Here is a 17,591-nt window from a genome sequence, read left to right on the forward strand (position 1 = left end):
TACCAGAAGATGCTGTTCTGTTCTTTGCTTGTCTCGAAATAAAATGAGAACTATAATTTACTTTATGCCTTCAGGGTTAGGTATGCTGGGGAAGTCATCACATGCCTTCATTGCAAGTCATCCAGTATAGGCTTGTCTGAGCTGGGCTTGCCTTCTGCTACCTCACTACCACTGTCCTGGGGAAATTGTCAGCATTGTCTAAGCACTGAAAAAGCTGTGTGGGTTTCTTAGTGAGTTTGGAGCTGGCAGTATGTCCTGTCCTACCTCACCTATTCAGTGGCCCAAAGGTACTTGAACCAGTGTAAAATTACTCTGGTGTAGCTGAAGAAACAGCCACCCACCACCACAACAGGACTTCAGCCTTTTGTTCCCCTCACTTACATTATTTGGAGTAAATTACACTCTTTCTCAGAGATCCTGTTCAAATTACAACACTGCCATTCTAACTGGGAAAGATTTGACAGCTCACCTTAGTTAACTTAATTCATATTGGCAGTCCTCTACCAGTATCCCTGGATTATTCCTCAGCTGCTCCTGCAAGAGCTGAAGGATCTGGGTTGCTCCATCTAAAAATATCTTTTTGTACCTCTGAGTCAGTTCTGAAAAGACAGATTTAGGTGTTATTTCTTGACTATCTGATTTAATTTTTCTAAATAAAAACCATTGGTTAAACTAATGCTCAGTTTGAACAGCTAAGTACATAAGAGTAAGAAAATACCAACATTGAGGATGCTAATGTATCTGTCCCTCCTTTCCTTGAATATTTGTAGTGTAAGGTGGTCTTTAACTGATTAAGTATTTATTAATTTATTTACATGGCAAACCCCTCTTTCAGGGTAAAAGTGTACATTTCTTCCTTGTTTTTCCTAAAAGAAGCTGTCATTATTCAGTGATTAATGTGGCATCTTGATTCCCACTACCTAAAGAAAAGGGGTTGTATTCCAATAGACTGTAAAATAACTATGTTTTTAACCACATCTGGGACTAGGAACTGTCAAATTGAAGTATCAGCTTAGCATTTAGATTGATCTCTTCTTCATCATTCATTGCTGTAGAACGTCAGCCTAATGATATGAAACCCAAATATTTCTTACTTTACTGGAGGGTGGTTTTCTAACATCTTTCCAGAAGAAAGCAGCTAAATTTTCAATGATGCATTTAACATAATGATGTACTTGTAAAATGTGCTGTCGTGAAAATCAGAGAGAAATCCATGTTGGCATCAAATTAGCCTCTCAGTTATAAACCTTGATCCTGATATGTCAATAGTTAAAGAAGATACTGTCAGGATAATGAGGTATGCAAGCTTCATGTAGTTGATTCTTGCCCTCAGACATATTACCAGGGAACTCAAATTTGATAAAATTAATAGTTGTAGAAGTAAACATAGAATTTGAAGGAACAAACTGACAAATTGAGGCAAAATGAAGGAGAGACTTAGATGAATAAATTCACAGCTACTTAATTTATATAGCAGTGTATGGAGAATACAGATATTCTTGACTGGTTATTTCCAAGTGTTAGACTTAGAAGCAGCAGGTGGAGGTAGAGATCCAAAAAGGGGAGGGGAAAAAAAAAAAAAGGAAACAAAGAAGGCTTCTTTGTTTGTTAAAGTTATTGTAAGCTTTGTTTTTTAAGCTGCCCTTTTTATGCTAATAGTACTTAATTTTAAGAAAAAGCATTGGAACATGCAGGAATGAGACCCAGCTGCCTCAGTGTTGTGCTTGGCCATGGTAACAGACAGTGAGTTTTCAAACACAGAGCTTGTGTGTGTTGGTGACAGCAGGTTAGACTTCCTGTAAGGGGAGTCAGAAGATGCAAACTTTTCACATCAAGTGGAGTCATTTTGTGTGCAAATGACTAAGGCAGTAGCCTTACAATGGCTTTTGTATATATGTACATTCTTTCAAAGTTTTGCAGATGTTGAATAAACACATTTGATAGAAACCTCGCAGACCTGCAATTCATTAAACATGTCTCACTCCAAAACATCTCTGTGTCTAATCCTGTAATAGTGCTGTCAGAAAAAGCCAACAGCTGCTAAGCACTGAGCAGCAGTGCAGGCCTTTAGTGTTATGGCACACTTCATAGCAAGAGGAAGAACTCCTGTCAGATTTTCACCTGTGCATTTGGAAAGTGTCAGGTTGCCAGCTGCTTCCACTGGCAGGATCATCACAGAGACGAACATAGAGCCTTGGAGTAAAGACTTGGACGATGTCCCACAGACTTCTAGCCCCGGGGAACAAGAAGTCTGATATAATTAAAATTAATCAGAGAACAATGGATGCAGGAGGAGGCCAAACTAAATTGTTTTGTGGTCAGAAAGATTGATCGGCTAATTCTCACTGACAATAGTAATGTCTGCTCCTGCACTTTACATCTGTATTCCTCCCTTGCCTCCTTTTAATTTTCAGTGCTTTTCTAGTTGCACTCAAGCAGGAAGACTTAAGGGAAAATATACCTGCCAGGTCTGATGTTACTACCGCTACCCTAACACAGAGCTTTATGGTGCAAGTAACTGCAGCAAGGAAAGATGTATGACTACTTCAGTTGAGTAAATCTGGCAAAAGTAATGCCCATTGACAGCACACTGACTGCTTTGCTTGATCTTTTTTTATTTATAATTGACCATATAAGCTATTTTTTTCTATATTCTTCAAAATGTATTATGTTGTCTATCATTATACCTGTAGGAAGCTCACTGATACAATATCCAAGTCTTCAAAGGGGTTATCAGTTTTTCCTGCTATCCTTCTGGGAGCAGGAATTATTATTCCCATTTAATATATAGAGAGATAAAACTCAGGAGCTGCGCTAGTGATATATAGGCATGCAAAAATTCTGTGGTGTTGTAACTTTGGAAAACTTCTAGTGTCTGTTTTTCACTAACTTCTGCCCTTAATAAGTGAAGAAAATTATCACAATATCACAGTATCATCAGGGTTGGAAGAGACCTCACAGATCATTAAGTCCAACCCTTTACCACAGAGCTCAAGGCTAGAGCATGGCACCAAGTGCCACGTCCAATCTTGCCTTGAACTGCCCCAGGGATGGCGACTCCACCACCTCCCCAGGCAGCCCATTCCAGTGTCCAATGACTCTCTCAGTGAAGAACTTTCTCCTCACCTCAAGCCTAAATCTCCCCTGGCGCAGCCTGAGGCTGTGTCCTCTTGTTCTGGCGCTGGCCACCTGAGAGAAGAGAGCAACCTCCTCCTGGCCACAACCACCCCTCAGGTAGTTGTAGACAGCAATAAGGTCACCCCTGAGCCTCCTCTTCTCCAGGCTAAACAATCCCAGCTCCCTCAGCCTCTCCTCATAGGGCTTGTGCTCAGATGCAGTGCTGCACAAGAAGCAGAAGAATCTGCAGAACTTCCGTGGTATTTCTCTGCTTAATAAAATATTTAAGCACTTGCTCCAGCTGCCTGTTGTTTTCCTGTTTTTGTTTTTGTTTTTTTTTTTTTTTAGTGAAAGAACTGTTGAAAGACATTTTTTTCTGCATACTCAACACATGAGGAATGTATTTATGATAACATGGCAGAGAAAGCTACATCAAACCCACTTCATGAGAAATAAATAGATGACTAACATCTAGTTGGGCATTTCATGTTTTCTGTTTAGCATATTAATGCGTAGATCAGCGATGACATTGTAGATTGGGGGCCTGGTATACTTAGTTTCAGCTACATTGTACTTAACTGCTCTTTTAAGAAATAGCCATTTTAAGGGAGGACACTTACATGCTCTTTTCCTCTTCCTAGGCCAGCCAGCACACATCCACTGGTCACATCTGGGGCTGCAGGCTGAGCTCTGCAGTGGTAACACAGAGGGACCTGCAAAATGAAGGTCCTGATTTTATGTGGTTCCTATGGTGGCCATGCTTCTTTTCTTGTGGATTAAGGGTTATGTTGACATTCCCTATTATTGAGACTGCTGTGTCCTTTTTATGTCATCTTTGCAAGGGTTATGGAAAGAACATTTTATTCAGACTTCTTAAGGAAAAGCGTTTATTTACCTCAGCATTTGTAATCAAATAATCCAAGTTAGTAATCTGGAGCATTAAATCAGACTCTGTATTTGCAAAAGGAGCTTAACAGTTCATCTTTTCTTGCTGTTCATGCTTCCTTCCTTCCGTCTTCTGGCTTAGTTTATAGCCCCTGCAACTGATTGGAAAGTTTTCAGCTGTTGAGATTACTTAGCTTCAGTTTAACAGCAAACGTCATCAGCCTAAATCCACACTTTGAGTGGTCTGTCTTCCCGTTTACTATTTCATGTTCAAATTGATTAGTCATTGGTTTAGGGGATTATCTAAAGCTATCCTAAGACTGTTCCTCTGTGCCAGGGCTCTTCAGCCGGTTTTGTCAGAGGAAAATCCTGAACAGAAGCAAATGGGTGTACCATAAACACATGGAGAGTGGGAGGTGGTCTGAGTGCCAAACCTCTCAGAAGTGCCTCTTCAGAGTGCAGGAGAGAGTAAAGAAGTGGCATCTCAATGCAGAGGGGAGCTGGGCTGGGCACAGCAAGGAGGAGACAGCACACAGGAGTGGCAGGGACAACTGAGTTCTTTGTGTCAGAGTAGTTTTTACTGTGTGCTCTCCAGGAAAGGGATGGTGCCTCCTCTGTATTTTCATGCATGCATAGGTTCAGATTAGCTGATGTAAACTGCATTTTCAGTTATCTAGGCTATCTGGGGAAGTGTGAAGGAGAAGCCATTTAGCTTCAGTACTGTTGGAGCCTGCTAATCACTGCGCGGTTCCCATTTCTGAAGTAAATTCAGTCAGCAGTAGTGCTGGTACCTCCTGCCAGCAGTACCTTATGCTGGGAAGATAGGTTCTGAATGTCTGACATGCAGGGCAAGCCTTTCTAGGTACAAACCCCACACACTGAAGCATTACAAAGAAAGATTAATACTTGAGAATCGTATTTTAAACCCATATGTGGAATACCATTTGTAATGTGAACTTTCATAACTGATTTTAGTTTCTTAGTTTCAATACTTGGACCTTTAATGGGACACTGGCTGATGCTGAAACCACTCTTTCCTGAGGTTAAAGTGTATTATTTAAACCCAGGCTTAAAAATTAATTGCAACTTGTTAGTATATAGACATGTATATAGCATGTGTATATATATGTATAGACACATATATATAGCATGTGTCTATATATATAGACACATGCACATTTATACTACAATAACTATGCACTGAACTGCTACCCATCTACTTAATCACTGTCTCTCTGTTGAAAAAACATCCTGAAATACTTCATGAGAGGAACCAGCATGATCCTTTTCATCTGTTGCCTATGAATTATCCATATTATAGCAACTGCGCTTCTCACCAGTGGTTATTTTCTGAAGCTTTCTAGTTCTATAACACTGGCAAGATTTGGATGCACAATTAACAGACAACATCAACAAAGCAGAATGTGTTTACTCAGCTGCTGAGTATCTTTTCCTGATGGTAGAGCTGTGAAAGCCGTTTCATGACAAAATACAGCTGGGAATTGTGTTTTGTCTTGTATGAAAACATTTTTTTTCCTCTGGAACAATGATGGAAAGCAGATCAAGATGAGGTAGTGATTACTTGCTGATCTTTTTATGCAGTGTTTTAAAGTTGAAATGTTTCATTAAAACTCTTTTTGCTAATGATGTGAGATCCGTTTGCATTGCAGTAAATTGCTAAATGGATTGTGCAGTCTTTTTCTTAGGCAAGATTGTTGCCTCTTTTTCTTGTCTGTTTTGGTTGGTTTGTTTGTTGAAACACACAGTTATTTCACAGAATCATGGAATAATTGAATAATAGAGACATAAGGCAGCTCTGGAGATCATCTAGTGCACTCCCCACCACCAGAGCAGATTGCACAGGATGGCATCCAGGTGGGTTTTGAAAGAATCCATGGAGGGAGACTCCACCCTCTCTCTGGGCAGGCTGCTCCAGTAGAAACATAAAATCAACCAGGTTGGAAGAGACCTCCAAGATCATCCTGTCCCACCTATCCCCCAGCCCTATCCAGTATATAAGCTTCAGTGGAACTTCCTGTGTTGAAGTTTGTGCCATCACTGCCCTCTTGTCCTGTTGCTGGGCAACACTGAAAAAAAAGACTGACCCCATCCTCCTCTTGACGCCCACCTTTTAAGTATTTATAAGCATTGATAAGCACACACACCCCACACCCCCCCCCCAGGCTTAAAAGACCCAAGTCCCTCAGCCTTTCTTGATAATTTACTTCATAATTAAATAAACCATGCCAGCTGATTTTCTGATTGCCTTAGGAAACACCATGCAACTCAGGCACTGCAGACAAAAAGTACAATTCACTTTACAGTCTTGAGTAGAGGCAGTGCTGACAGATGCTGATGGCTTGCTGCGTAAGAACACCTCTTACAGATTTCATTTTCTCTCTGAAATCACTGAGGGGTCTTTGGAAGTAAGTGGGGATCTACCAAGCCCAATCTATTTCTTTATCAATATTTGTTCTGATTAGAGTAGCCAGCTGCTGAGAGCCTTTATAAAAATCCTGTTCCTCTTTTTTGTACAATCCAGTCAGTGTCTAGCTCGTTGGGAAAAAAAAATATCTCTGGCAATCCAACATCTGTTATATGTACATAAGAAAACTCTGTTCAGTGCAATAAAAAGTTGAGTGTTGGCCTAATTCTGCACTACTGGTTTTAGCTACAGGACTTAAGCTTGAAGAGGCAGAGCTTGGGCAATGGTGAGAGGTTCTGTGCTAGTTTGAAGCAGGCTAGAATGTTTTGGTGAGAAGAACTAGATTGCAGGCTCTGAAAGGAAAACAATGGTGATGTCTACTTCCCTCATAGGCCTGCTGAGATGTATAGGAACAAGAAATAAAAACATAGATAACCACTCTCACTGGGGCTGCTGGCTGAGCTGCATCTTACTCTCTAACCTCACCCTCCATTTTGGACTAACCCACTTTGCTTCCTAACCCCCTGGTCGAACCTCCATTCTTCCTTGGGACTGGGGTAAGGTTGAGAGGGGTAGGGGGAAGGTGAAGGGGTGGTAGAGAGCCCCTCCTGGGGACTCAGGTTTCTGGGAGGGGAGTTGTGTTTCTGTATTACCTTTTTAACCTTGTATATTTCTGTCTATAACTGTAGTACTGTAAATACCTGCTTGTATATTGTGCTAGCTGTAAATACAAGCTTCATTCATGTTTCCAGAGCTGGCTGAGTCTAGTCTGTGGGGGGGCAGGGAACACCCAAACCATCACAGCTTCCCTAATTCTTTACTGCTATATTATCTCAATAAAAAGAAGTTCTTCAAGTTCTGGGGTCCTTTCTCTTTTATCTGATACTTAATACTGTGTAATGAATAGTTTCAAGCAGATCTGGATTTAGCACAGCAAAGTCGTTAAGTGAGCACCAAAAGGTGCTTCTGAGTCAACTGGTGCCCTTACACAATTCAGCACCTCCTCTGCTAGCTGTCTTAGCTAGCTTTAATCCTGCCTAATGCGGATAAAAAGTCTAATGGCATTGGGACTGCAGAGACAGTCCCAATGTTGTACAAATCATGTTGATAACTCTGCATATGTATTTAGCAGCTAACCTCAGCTGTACTAGATGCTGGCTGGCTAGAGCAACCTATCCTGTGTTGCAGTCAAATGTAACAAGTAGGGGAAAAAATCCAGGAAGGTATTTAGACATTTAAATGAATGGAGTAAAGCATCTGAGTATGATTGTGAGTGGCAGTGAGGGAGTTGCAGTTTGTTCTTTCGGCTTGGAGCTAAATGCATTAGTTTGAAAAAAAAGCTGGAGTAATCCTGCCATGTCTTGCAATGAGAATCATCTGTCAAGGCTATGGTGCCACCCGACTTACCTTTGAGAGGCAGTAGCCAAGCAGATGGTAACCAAGTGGAAAGAAACAAAGCTAAGTAACAAAACAGAGTTAAAATTATATGCGAGTCCCTGTTCTTCAAAATGGGGAGAAAAAAAAGTAACTGGTCCAAAGTCAATTTTGTCTGGTGACTTTCCCTGCTCATAATAGCAGTGCTGGTGACATTATAGAGCATGTCGTATGCCTTGCAAGCAGACAAATTAGTTAGGAGCAAGTAAATCTTACCTGGCTTTTAAGTTAGGAAAGTACATGAATATATATGCTGCAGAATACAGTATTTAGCCTCAAAAACAGTCTGTACCAGATTTGGATTTTTTATATGTAGAGTTTCCCTGCTTTTGACTAGAAATTCTTGCTGCTGGCAAACAGGAAAAAAAAAAATCAGTTTGCCAGCAGTTTTTCCAAGTGGATGCATTTTTACAAGCTAGTGCCCAATGTGATAACTTACAAGCATAGAATCAATCAGGTGGGAAGAGACCTCCAAGATCATCCAGTCCAAGGTATCACCCATCCCTATCCAATCAACTAGATCATGGCACTAAGCTTCAAATAGTCTACTAATCAACCTGGCCTGTGAATATGGAGATGGCTGCACCATTTCTGTGCTACAGGTTCTCGGGTGTACCATGGATGTATAGGAGTTCACAGTTTCAGATAGATGGAAATTTTAGTGTTATCTGCTATGGGAGTTTTTCCTTGGAAGACTGTTTGCATGTTTTTCGCTCTGCCTTTGTTTCTCTCTCTTTTATGCACACCCCCCTCTCCCCACCCCCATAATCCCTACATGCATACATAGATTACTGAATGCACATTATACTCTATGTGTAATATACAGGGCATAATACTGTGTCAGCCTCAGTATCTGAGATTATATTTCCAGTGTTGAAATCATGTGCTGTATACACAGATTTAACAGAGATGCTGGAAGTGGAATTTTGTAGTGTTATATACTGGGCTCTCCTTCTAATGCACAGTATTGTGTGTGGTGGTTTAGCTCATGGATATGAATTCTTGTGAAGGGGACATTTCCTTTTGGAACACATCTTCTTATCCTAGGATAAGCAGCTATACTTACATTTGGTATAATTTTGTTGCAACAGAACACTAGCAGACCCATAGCTGTTAATTTGCAATGTGAGAATGCAGCAGTGCAAAGCTTGATTTATTTGCTTGCCCAGTGCTATGTTCTATAATTATCTTTGGCTTCCTTTCACGTGGGACAAAAAACATAACATATTCCATGGGGAATCATCCAAGTGTGTTGAACTCAGATGTAGTACTTAAATTCCTTTTAATTTAATTTCTCTCATCTAGGGTTTCTTGTTTTGCAACTCTCACTTACTTAAAAAGGGTAGAATATACTTTTGAAGGGTAGAGATGAGGCTTCAGATGTCCAGATTCTTTCTCCTTCCTTTTAATGGGGTGTGAAAAGATCTAATGATGTGCTAAAGGTTCTTGTGATGTCCGAAGTTCCTAAAGTTATGTTGAGGTGGTGAGAAAGGTACAGTCTATTAAGGAGGACTGGTGGAATATACATACTTCTAAGATCCAAGTTTTTGGAAGATGTTAATGCTGTCATGGGCTGAGGATAATTATATTTAAAGTATCTGGATTCTGCTGTGCTTAGACTAATGGCAAATACCTAGGTAAACATCTGGGATGAAGTCTTAGAATAAAGTGTAATACTTTAGTTTTCTAGGTTATAAATGGTAATCAGAAAGGAACTGAAGTGTTAAACTTTGGTGTTCCACGTGAAAGAGACAACTTAATGTTCTATAACTGCTGTGAAAACATACCCAGGGTCTAAGCAAACATTCCTTTGTTCATTAACTGTGGCAACAGAGTGTTTTCAGTTATTTCCAAAAAAGCAGGACCACAGTTACTGGAAGGAACCTCTAAGCACCAAACAGTGTTTTGTCAGTTTCCTGTGAGATTTAGCAAAGGCATTATAAAGAAAACTAAGTTTTGGAAGTGGTGAGCACTTAAAATGGGGGATGGTTTTGTCAGGTTTTCAAACAACCTGTAATAAAGGAAGACACTGACAGGTACATGGCTGTGGTCCACAGAGAAACCACGTTTATAAAGTCATAGTTGCTTCAGTGATTTCTGTTTCAAATGGAAACTGTGGATCAGAACTGCATTTCTTCCAGAAGACAAGGTGCAGCTGATATGCAGGAACTCTACCTGCATTAAATAATAAGAATGTTCTTACTAATCAGCAGAGTTGGGAACTGTGTTGTTTTACCCTGCCTTTGGCAAGCTAAGGCATTTGTCTCTACAGCACAGGATGTCAGAGTGTGAGCCTAGGAACAGAGCATTTGACTTTGCAAACAACTTTTTCCACTGTTGCTGCCTTATTCTTCCACGCAGGTTTTTAGATCTTTCAGCCAACCATATCCTTCCCAAGATTTTTTCTTATGAAGAGCCACGAGGCTTTGCTTTTCTTCTGGGAACTGAACTTGTCAGAGATGTTGAAGAGGTCATACTTTTATAGAATTAACCAGAGACATTTGACTAGATGCTGCTGCTTTTTCAAATTCAAGACAACTTTTGAACTGGTATTTTATTTTTAAATCAAATCCCTCTTCTATTAATCAAAGAGGCAAAAACCCCCCAAAACCTCTCAAATCACAGAATCATAGAATTGTAGAATGGTTTAGGTTGGAAGTGACCTCAAAGATCATTCAGTTCCGATCCCCTGCCATAGCCAGGGACACCTCCCACTAGAACAGGTCGCTCAAGGCCTCACTCAGCCTGATCTTGAACACCTCCAAGAAGGGAGCATCCACAACCTCCATAGGCAACCTGTTCCAGTGCCTCACCACCCTCACTGTAAAGAACTTCCTAACATCTAGCTTAAATCTCCCCTCTTCCAGTTTAAGCTCATTACCCCTTGTCCTGTCATTACAAGACCCTGTAAATAGTATTTATAGCATGTGAGTGGTCTCTCAAATAAGAGGAGACAGATTCTATTTCTTAAAAGAATGCATCTGTATTCTCTGGGACTGTAGCTAGTAGTGGAAGTTAGATATTAACTAGTAGATAAATACGACCAGAATTAACATTATTTTGATAATGCATATAAAATCTGAGTGGTTTATCTTTTCAGAAACATTGCAGCAACTGACAACAAATATCAGTGTCCTCCCAAATAAGAGCCAACTGATGTCTCTGCATTTACAGAGTATTGCTTGATAACTTGTTGTTTTGTATAGCAGGTTCCTTAAGCATTCCAAGTAACCTTTCACAAAAAATAATACCAACACTTCTTTGTGCACTTAAATTCATTCCCATGAGTTAAATATCTGAAACTCTGTATAGTAAAACTATTTAATACCACTGTCCTCCAGAAAGACACACAATTTACATCATGGCTGCAGTGTATGTCTGCGTCTTAGGCTTCTATTTGGGTTTGTGGATCATGTGGAATAAGTGATGGACAAATTTAAGTACATCAAACAACAACAAACCCATTAAGAACACTGCACTCATCTGAGAGAACATTTAATAAAAAGTAAAATCCAGTGTATGTTGTTAATAATGTTGTTAATATAATTGAAAACAGAAATGTTTAAAGTGCATTTAAATTTCAGTTTCCAAGATCTGTTTATATCAGTACCTCTGTCTTTTATTGACTGCTACTTAGGGATTTTGCTACTTGCTGCAGATTCCACTAAGGTGGCAGTGAAGGTCAAAGTTTAAAAACTTTCTTGGCTGCTTTTCACTCTTAACATTTTGCTTGTAATGTGGTTGTGAAGTTTGATGTTGCCTTTGTACTTGAACCAAGAGGCTCTATTTTTCCCTCTAAGACCTTAATTTTCAGATTAGAGGGGGTTTGTTTGTTTGTTTTCTTTTCATGCTACTATTTACAATTATCCATTTTATGCAGAAAAATATGGGAGCAAGGAGGTTTTTTGTTTGGTTTGGGTTTTTTCTGAGTACTGAAGTAAAGTGGAAGTGAAGCCTGCCTCTCCTCCAAAAGTCAGGGGTGAGTCAAATTCTCAAACGATGAGTGAGTCTATGTGTCTGTGTGGATTTCGTAGGAGAAGTGGAAATTTTCAGAGAGGGGACCAGGGCTGAAGGTGGTAAGGCAACTTTTTTTTTCATGACAAAGTAAGAGTGCAGGGAGGTAACAAGCCTGATAGTGTAAGCATGGAGAGCTCTTTGCTCCCACACTCTATACATACAGCTATTGTGAAAGAAACCCATTAAAAGCTCAGGTCTGCTCTTCAGAGGACAAATAACATGCTATGATACTGATCTTTTTGAATGCTCAGCTGCTTGGGCATACTTGATAATATTCAGAGTGGGTTTAAGAACCACCTGTGTGTAGATTACAACCCCAGGAATCACAAAATCATTGTTTTCAGAGCATATTGCAGTCTGATGGATGCACATTAGATTCAATTCACTTAGTTACTCACATTAATAAGCAGAAGGGGTGCTTTAATAGTTCCATGATAAATTAAATGGCATTATCTGATATGGAATAGCTTCTGGTCTGTGACAGGCGGCACTTTTGTAGAGGTGCTTTTTTCCTCAAAGGTTGTTACAGACTTGTTGGGGAAAAGCAGAGAGTAGAAGAAAAGAAGATATATTTATTTCCAACAAAAAAATGGAGAGCACAGGTGTGTAATAGCTGGTTTCATTGCAAAAGTATCAGCTTTGCCACGTTCGTATTAGCTGAAGTAAAAATGTACCAGCTGGAAAAATTAAATCAGCATGAATCATACATCCAAAAGGTCACTGGTCTAAAAATATAAATCCCAAGAAAAAGATATGAATGATGTATGCAAACTAAAATTGCCAAGTAAAAATTAAAATCCTTCTAAACATTCTAAACTTAGGACATTAATTAATCCGAAAGTAATGTGGAAAGAGGCAAAAAGCCACCCTGTGATGTCACTTTCATCATATGGAACGGAGCTAAGGAGATGAAAGAAGATTATGCAGAGCCCAGGAGAAGATTAAGCCTCTTTATCTTGCTGTAAGAGTGGGACAGCATTTATACAAGTAGTATTTTGTGTATGGGGGGAAGGAGTGACTCCACAAGACTTTTAATATGCAGTTCTGTCCCCAGAGAGTACTGAGGCATAGCAGGAGATACGCACGGGCATGCTGAGGATCATAAAGTCACCCCAGTTTTCAGTCAAAATTACAAAGCTAACAAGTAAAACCAAGTCCTTCTTCCTAATAAAGTTCCAAATATAAAATTTGAAAGGAAACAAAAATAAGCTCTGTTGGATGCCATACCTTCTTGTCACAGCCCAATGCTTCACAAGAATGGAAAAGTAAAACGTGGTAGGAATGAAAATAGAGTGCAAGCACTCCTGAAGATAGAGCCTTAATAGAGCCTTATTAGTAAAGCCTGGGCATGTTTTGATCCAGAAGTAAAACGTACAATGATTTGTTGGAGTTGGTTTATAGGTGGGTGCAATCCAGCAGTTTTAAAAGAGTACTAATTAGCCTTTCTTTTTGCTGTGGTAAAATCTCATTACAGCTTGGTGCTCTAGCAGAATCACCTTTGCAAAGCCTGAGGTGCCACTTACTGGCCAAAGAAAGCTTGGCCTATAGTCACACAGGGAAATGATACATGCATTGTCCTGTACGACTTTTCCTAGAAAATTTGGCTCATGTTTATCACTAAACAACCCAATTATTCCTTCCTTAGCCACCCTATTACAGCAGAAGGGGCAGATGGGTTTGTACTGAGCTGGTGTAAAGAATATAGTTCCACTCAATTCAAGGGACTGAGACAGATTTGCTCTGACACCTATGTCAAGGCCAGAATAGTTACAGAAAATGTTGATATCTTTTCTTCTGGCTGCCAGCTGTCTTGGTTCTCCTTTCAGATCTCATGTTCATGCATCCGCCTCTCTCTGACACCCTGTTACACTGTGAAGCCACTCTCTGTGTAAAATCAAGTCTTAATTGCAAAGATACTCATTAGTTTCTCTTCTTTCTCAGTGTCCATTTCTGCTTGAAGTTAGGTGGTATCCTTCTTTTTCTGGGAAGTTTGTTTAACTTGTATTGATTTTTACAGGTTTATTTCAAACAACACACATAGAAGGATGAAATGGCACCATAAAATTTCTTTTGGTTAATAGGGATGAAGAAACTTTTTGTGCTTTAGATTCTAAAGATAAATGACAAGTTTTATTTCATTTAGTCTGGTGGTCCTTCTCACTGCTCCATTTCCTTGACAGTGGGCAGTCTTGTAAGCCAGGGATTGGAGCAGGTAGTGAATCACTGCATCAGCAAGCAGGAAGCAGAATAGAAGGCCAAGCAATGGATGTTTGCTAGGAAGAGGCAGAAAAGCTATGGGGTACAATGGGAAACTGAGTGGAGGAGATATAGAAGAGCTGAAGCTGCGTAGCACTTTCAGGTTATCAAAAGCTCCATTTACAGTATCACAGTATCACCAAGGTTGGAAGAGACCTCACAGATCATCAAGTCCAACCCTTTACCACAGTGCCCAAGGCTAGACCATGGCACCAAGTGCCACATCCAACCTTGCCTTGAACTGCCCCAGGGACGACGACTCCACCACCTCCCCAGGCAGCCCATTCCAGTGCCCAATGACTCTCTCAGTGAAGAACTTTCTCCTCACCTCCAGCCTAAATTTCCCCTGGCGCAGCCTGAGGCTGTGTCCTCTCGTTCTGGTGCTGGCCACCTGAGAGAAGAGAGCAACCTCCCCCTGGCCACAACCACCCTTCAGGTAGTTGTAGACAGCAATAAGATCACCCCTGAGCCTCCTCTTCTCCAGGCTAAACAACCCCAGCTCCCTCAGCCTCTCCTCGTAGGGCTTGTGCTCAAGGCCTCTCCCCAGCCTCGTCGCCCTTCTCTGGACACGCTCAAGCATCTCAATGTCCCTCCTAAACTGGGGGGCCCAGAACTGAACACAGTACTCGAGGTGTGGTCTAACCAGTGCAGAGTACAGGGGCAGAATGACCTCCCTGCTCCTGCTGACCACACCATTCCTGATGCAGGCCAGGATGCCACTGGCTCTCTTGGCCACCTGGGCACACTGCTGGCTCATGTTCAGGCGGGTATCAATCAGTACTCCCAGATCCCTCTCTGTCTGGCTGCTCTCCAGCCACTCCGACCCCAGCCTGTATCTCTGCATGGGGTTGTTGTGGCCAAAGTGCAGCACCCTGCACTTGGAGCTATTGAACCCCATCCCATTGGCCTCTGCCCATCTGTCCAGGCGGTCAAGGTCCCGCTGCAGAGCCCTTCTGCCCTCCAGCTCAGTCACATCTGCCCCCATTTATTTTTTTTTTTTTTTTAAATTTTATATTCAGCAGGCATGGTTTTATTCCTCCCTCCCCCCCTTATTTTCACCCCCTCCCCACCATAGTTTTCAAGGTGATGATGATGATGAAGACAGGACCAAGCTTGGGGATGCCCACAGGGCTGGGCACTCCCTCACCCATGCCAGTGACAGCCTTTGCACAGGTGGCACCTCTGAGCCCCTTCAGCTTCCACGCTCAGGATGCAGCCACCTGTGTGAGAGGCTCCTCCAGGTACTGGACCAGTGCCTGTGCCTTGGCCTTCAGCATCCCAAAGCCAACTGTCTCCTTGGCATACATGCAGAGCAGCAGGTTTGCCACCCGTGTGATGGCAACTCTCCCCTCCATGCAGTCCATGAGGATGAATTTGAGGTTGTCCTCGTTGAAGGCCTGGTGCCCATTCTTGTCATAGGCCACCCAGATGTTGCTGGCTATGGCAGCAGTCACCCTGGCATCGGTGTCACCATAGCCTGAGTAGGCAAGCAGGGAGCCCTCATTGTTCAGGAGCAGGGTGCTCTGCACGCCGCCGGTGTTGGCCTGGCTCAGGACCTGCGTCAGGGCCTTGGGGCGCAGCATGGCCGTGGACGCCCCCCCCCGGGCCCGGCGCTGGCGGAGCAGGCCCCGAGCAGGCCTCGGTAGGCCCCGAGGTCGCGTTGAACATGTATATATTATGGGCATACCAAGAAGATACACTCAGGTTTACAAGGGTTGAGTAATTTAAGGTAACCTGAATGTTTACTCTTTCAATTAATCTGTAGAACAAAACAGTTCTTTAAAAAATAAAGCAAACTATCCTAATTATTTAAAAGCATATGTGTTATTGTTCTATTTGCTGATGCAGCTGTCACTGCTGAGACTCCTCTCTTCAACATTTTTCTGATCAGTATTCTCAAACTGGCACATTTTGTTGTGGGCATTACCATGTAAAACAAACAAAAATGTTGATTTGCTAATTGCTTACAGTAGCTACAGCACAGCTCCTAAACCAGGTGAGACCTGTGTTGATGGTTTTTCTGTTAAATCTAGTTTTCACAAAAAAGAAAATCAAGAAACACTTGAAATCTTCATGTCTTCATAAAATAGAATAAAATATCTTTCTAATACAAAGCACAGCATTGGAGCATCAGGTCATGATCTGCAGCAGGGTACACACTCCCAATTTGTGCTTGTACTTTAGGACTCTGGGCTTTTGCAGTAGTTTTAACAGAAATTTCTCAAACAGCTTGCATGTAAAGTTTTTGTCTAAAGGTCATGCTGCTTAAACCATCTTTCCATCTCCAAAATAAAATTAAGTCTGCAAGTACCATGAATTCTTCAGCCAGCAAGGATGAGAAACAGTATCAGCTGTTTCAGCTGTACTATGAGATGAAGAAACGTGAAGAAAGGTCTGGTCCTTCTCTCCAAAATGTAACATTTCCGGCTGCCAAAAACCTCCCAGCTGGGTTTGGATTGCCACTACCACTGCCACAAGTGAGAGAGGAAACCCTTTCTGACCTCAAGGTATGACTCTGGGAAGCACCCAGTAATAATCAATTTATGCAGCCAGGGAAGGGGATGTTAACTCTTCAGATAAGCAGGAGGACTTCAAAACATGTAGATATATGTTGGACAATACTGTACAGAATGGGCAAAACCCCACGCTCAGGTTATGAATAGCTTAAATACAAGCAGCAGTCAGTGCTTATCTCCACCTACTTCTGTTTTAGTAGTCTGGTGCCAGTGTGTCTCCAGAGACCCTGGGAGTCCTTTCTCTTGCCTTAAACACCTCTCATGAAAGCTTTCAGGAGTGCCTTCATGTTTGTGATGGCTTGAACCGTGGAACAGCCCTGAAACAAATCTAGTGCTTCTCAGTTTTTCACTGAGGTGTTCTTTATTTTTCCTCACTTGACATTTTATTCAGTGCTTCCTCTGCCTTTTTCAAAGTCAGAGCTCCTTACTAAATGGCCTTGATCTGGATAAGAAAATGAGAAAATGCAAGCACCCTAAATCCCCAGTGCTTCTCCAGTAGGGATCAGTGTGAGTACAATAGCTGAGCATGCTTGCATCCAAGGAGGAGCATGAAGGGTTAATGCACAACATGGCTGAAGGAAAGCAGAAGGTGCAAGACAAATATTTGAAGAATGGTGAAAGCTGTGGAGAGGCTAGGAAGTGTATAACAGAACTCTCATGGATAAGACAAATAACTAGAAGGACACATATCCTGGCCTGTGTGAAAAAGTACAGGATGTGTCATAAAACACTTCACAGGCACCTTAGTGTGTCTAAGTTTTTGGGGAGAGTGGAGGAGAAGTATTAGTATTCAAGTTCATAAGCTCTAAAGTGTATTTACTCGCTGTTTGTCACAATTTGATATAAATTTATTCACAAATCATGAGCTAGCTAATGAGTGTGACATTTCTATTTCTATTTCCAGGCTCTAACATCCCTTCCACCCTATTCATAACAGGCAT

At 41.5% G+C, this 17,591-nt stretch overlaps 1 protein-coding gene across 1 annotated transcript; it reads right to left on the reverse strand.

Annotated features, from left to right (window-relative positions):
• Nucleotides 1-15,183: 15,183 nt before the first annotated feature.
• LAMTOR2 (late endosomal/lysosomal adaptor, MAPK and MTOR activator 2) lies at nt 15,184-15,782 on the reverse strand. The gene has a single exon (XM_064149382.1). It carries the CDS (start codon nt 15,715-15,717, stop codon nt 15,340-15,342), a length of 378 nt encoding a protein of 125 aa, XP_064005452.1. The 5' UTR covers nt 15,718-15,782; the 3' UTR covers nt 15,184-15,339.
• Nucleotides 15,783-17,591: the final 1,809 nt, after the last annotated feature.

The sequence above is a fragment of the Pogoniulus pusillus genome, chromosome 9 (genome assembly GCF_015220805.1).
Source record: "Pogoniulus pusillus isolate bPogPus1 chromosome 9, bPogPus1.pri, whole genome shotgun sequence".
NCBI classification, from domain to species: Eukaryota; Metazoa; Chordata; class Aves; order Piciformes; family Lybiidae; genus Pogoniulus; species Pogoniulus pusillus.

What these genes read in the sequence shown, in the direction of transcription:
- LAMTOR2 (XM_064149382.1), bottom strand. Translation starts at nt 15,717, where the DNA reads ATGCTGCGCCCCAAGGCCCTGACGCAGGTCCTGAGCCAGGCCAACACC.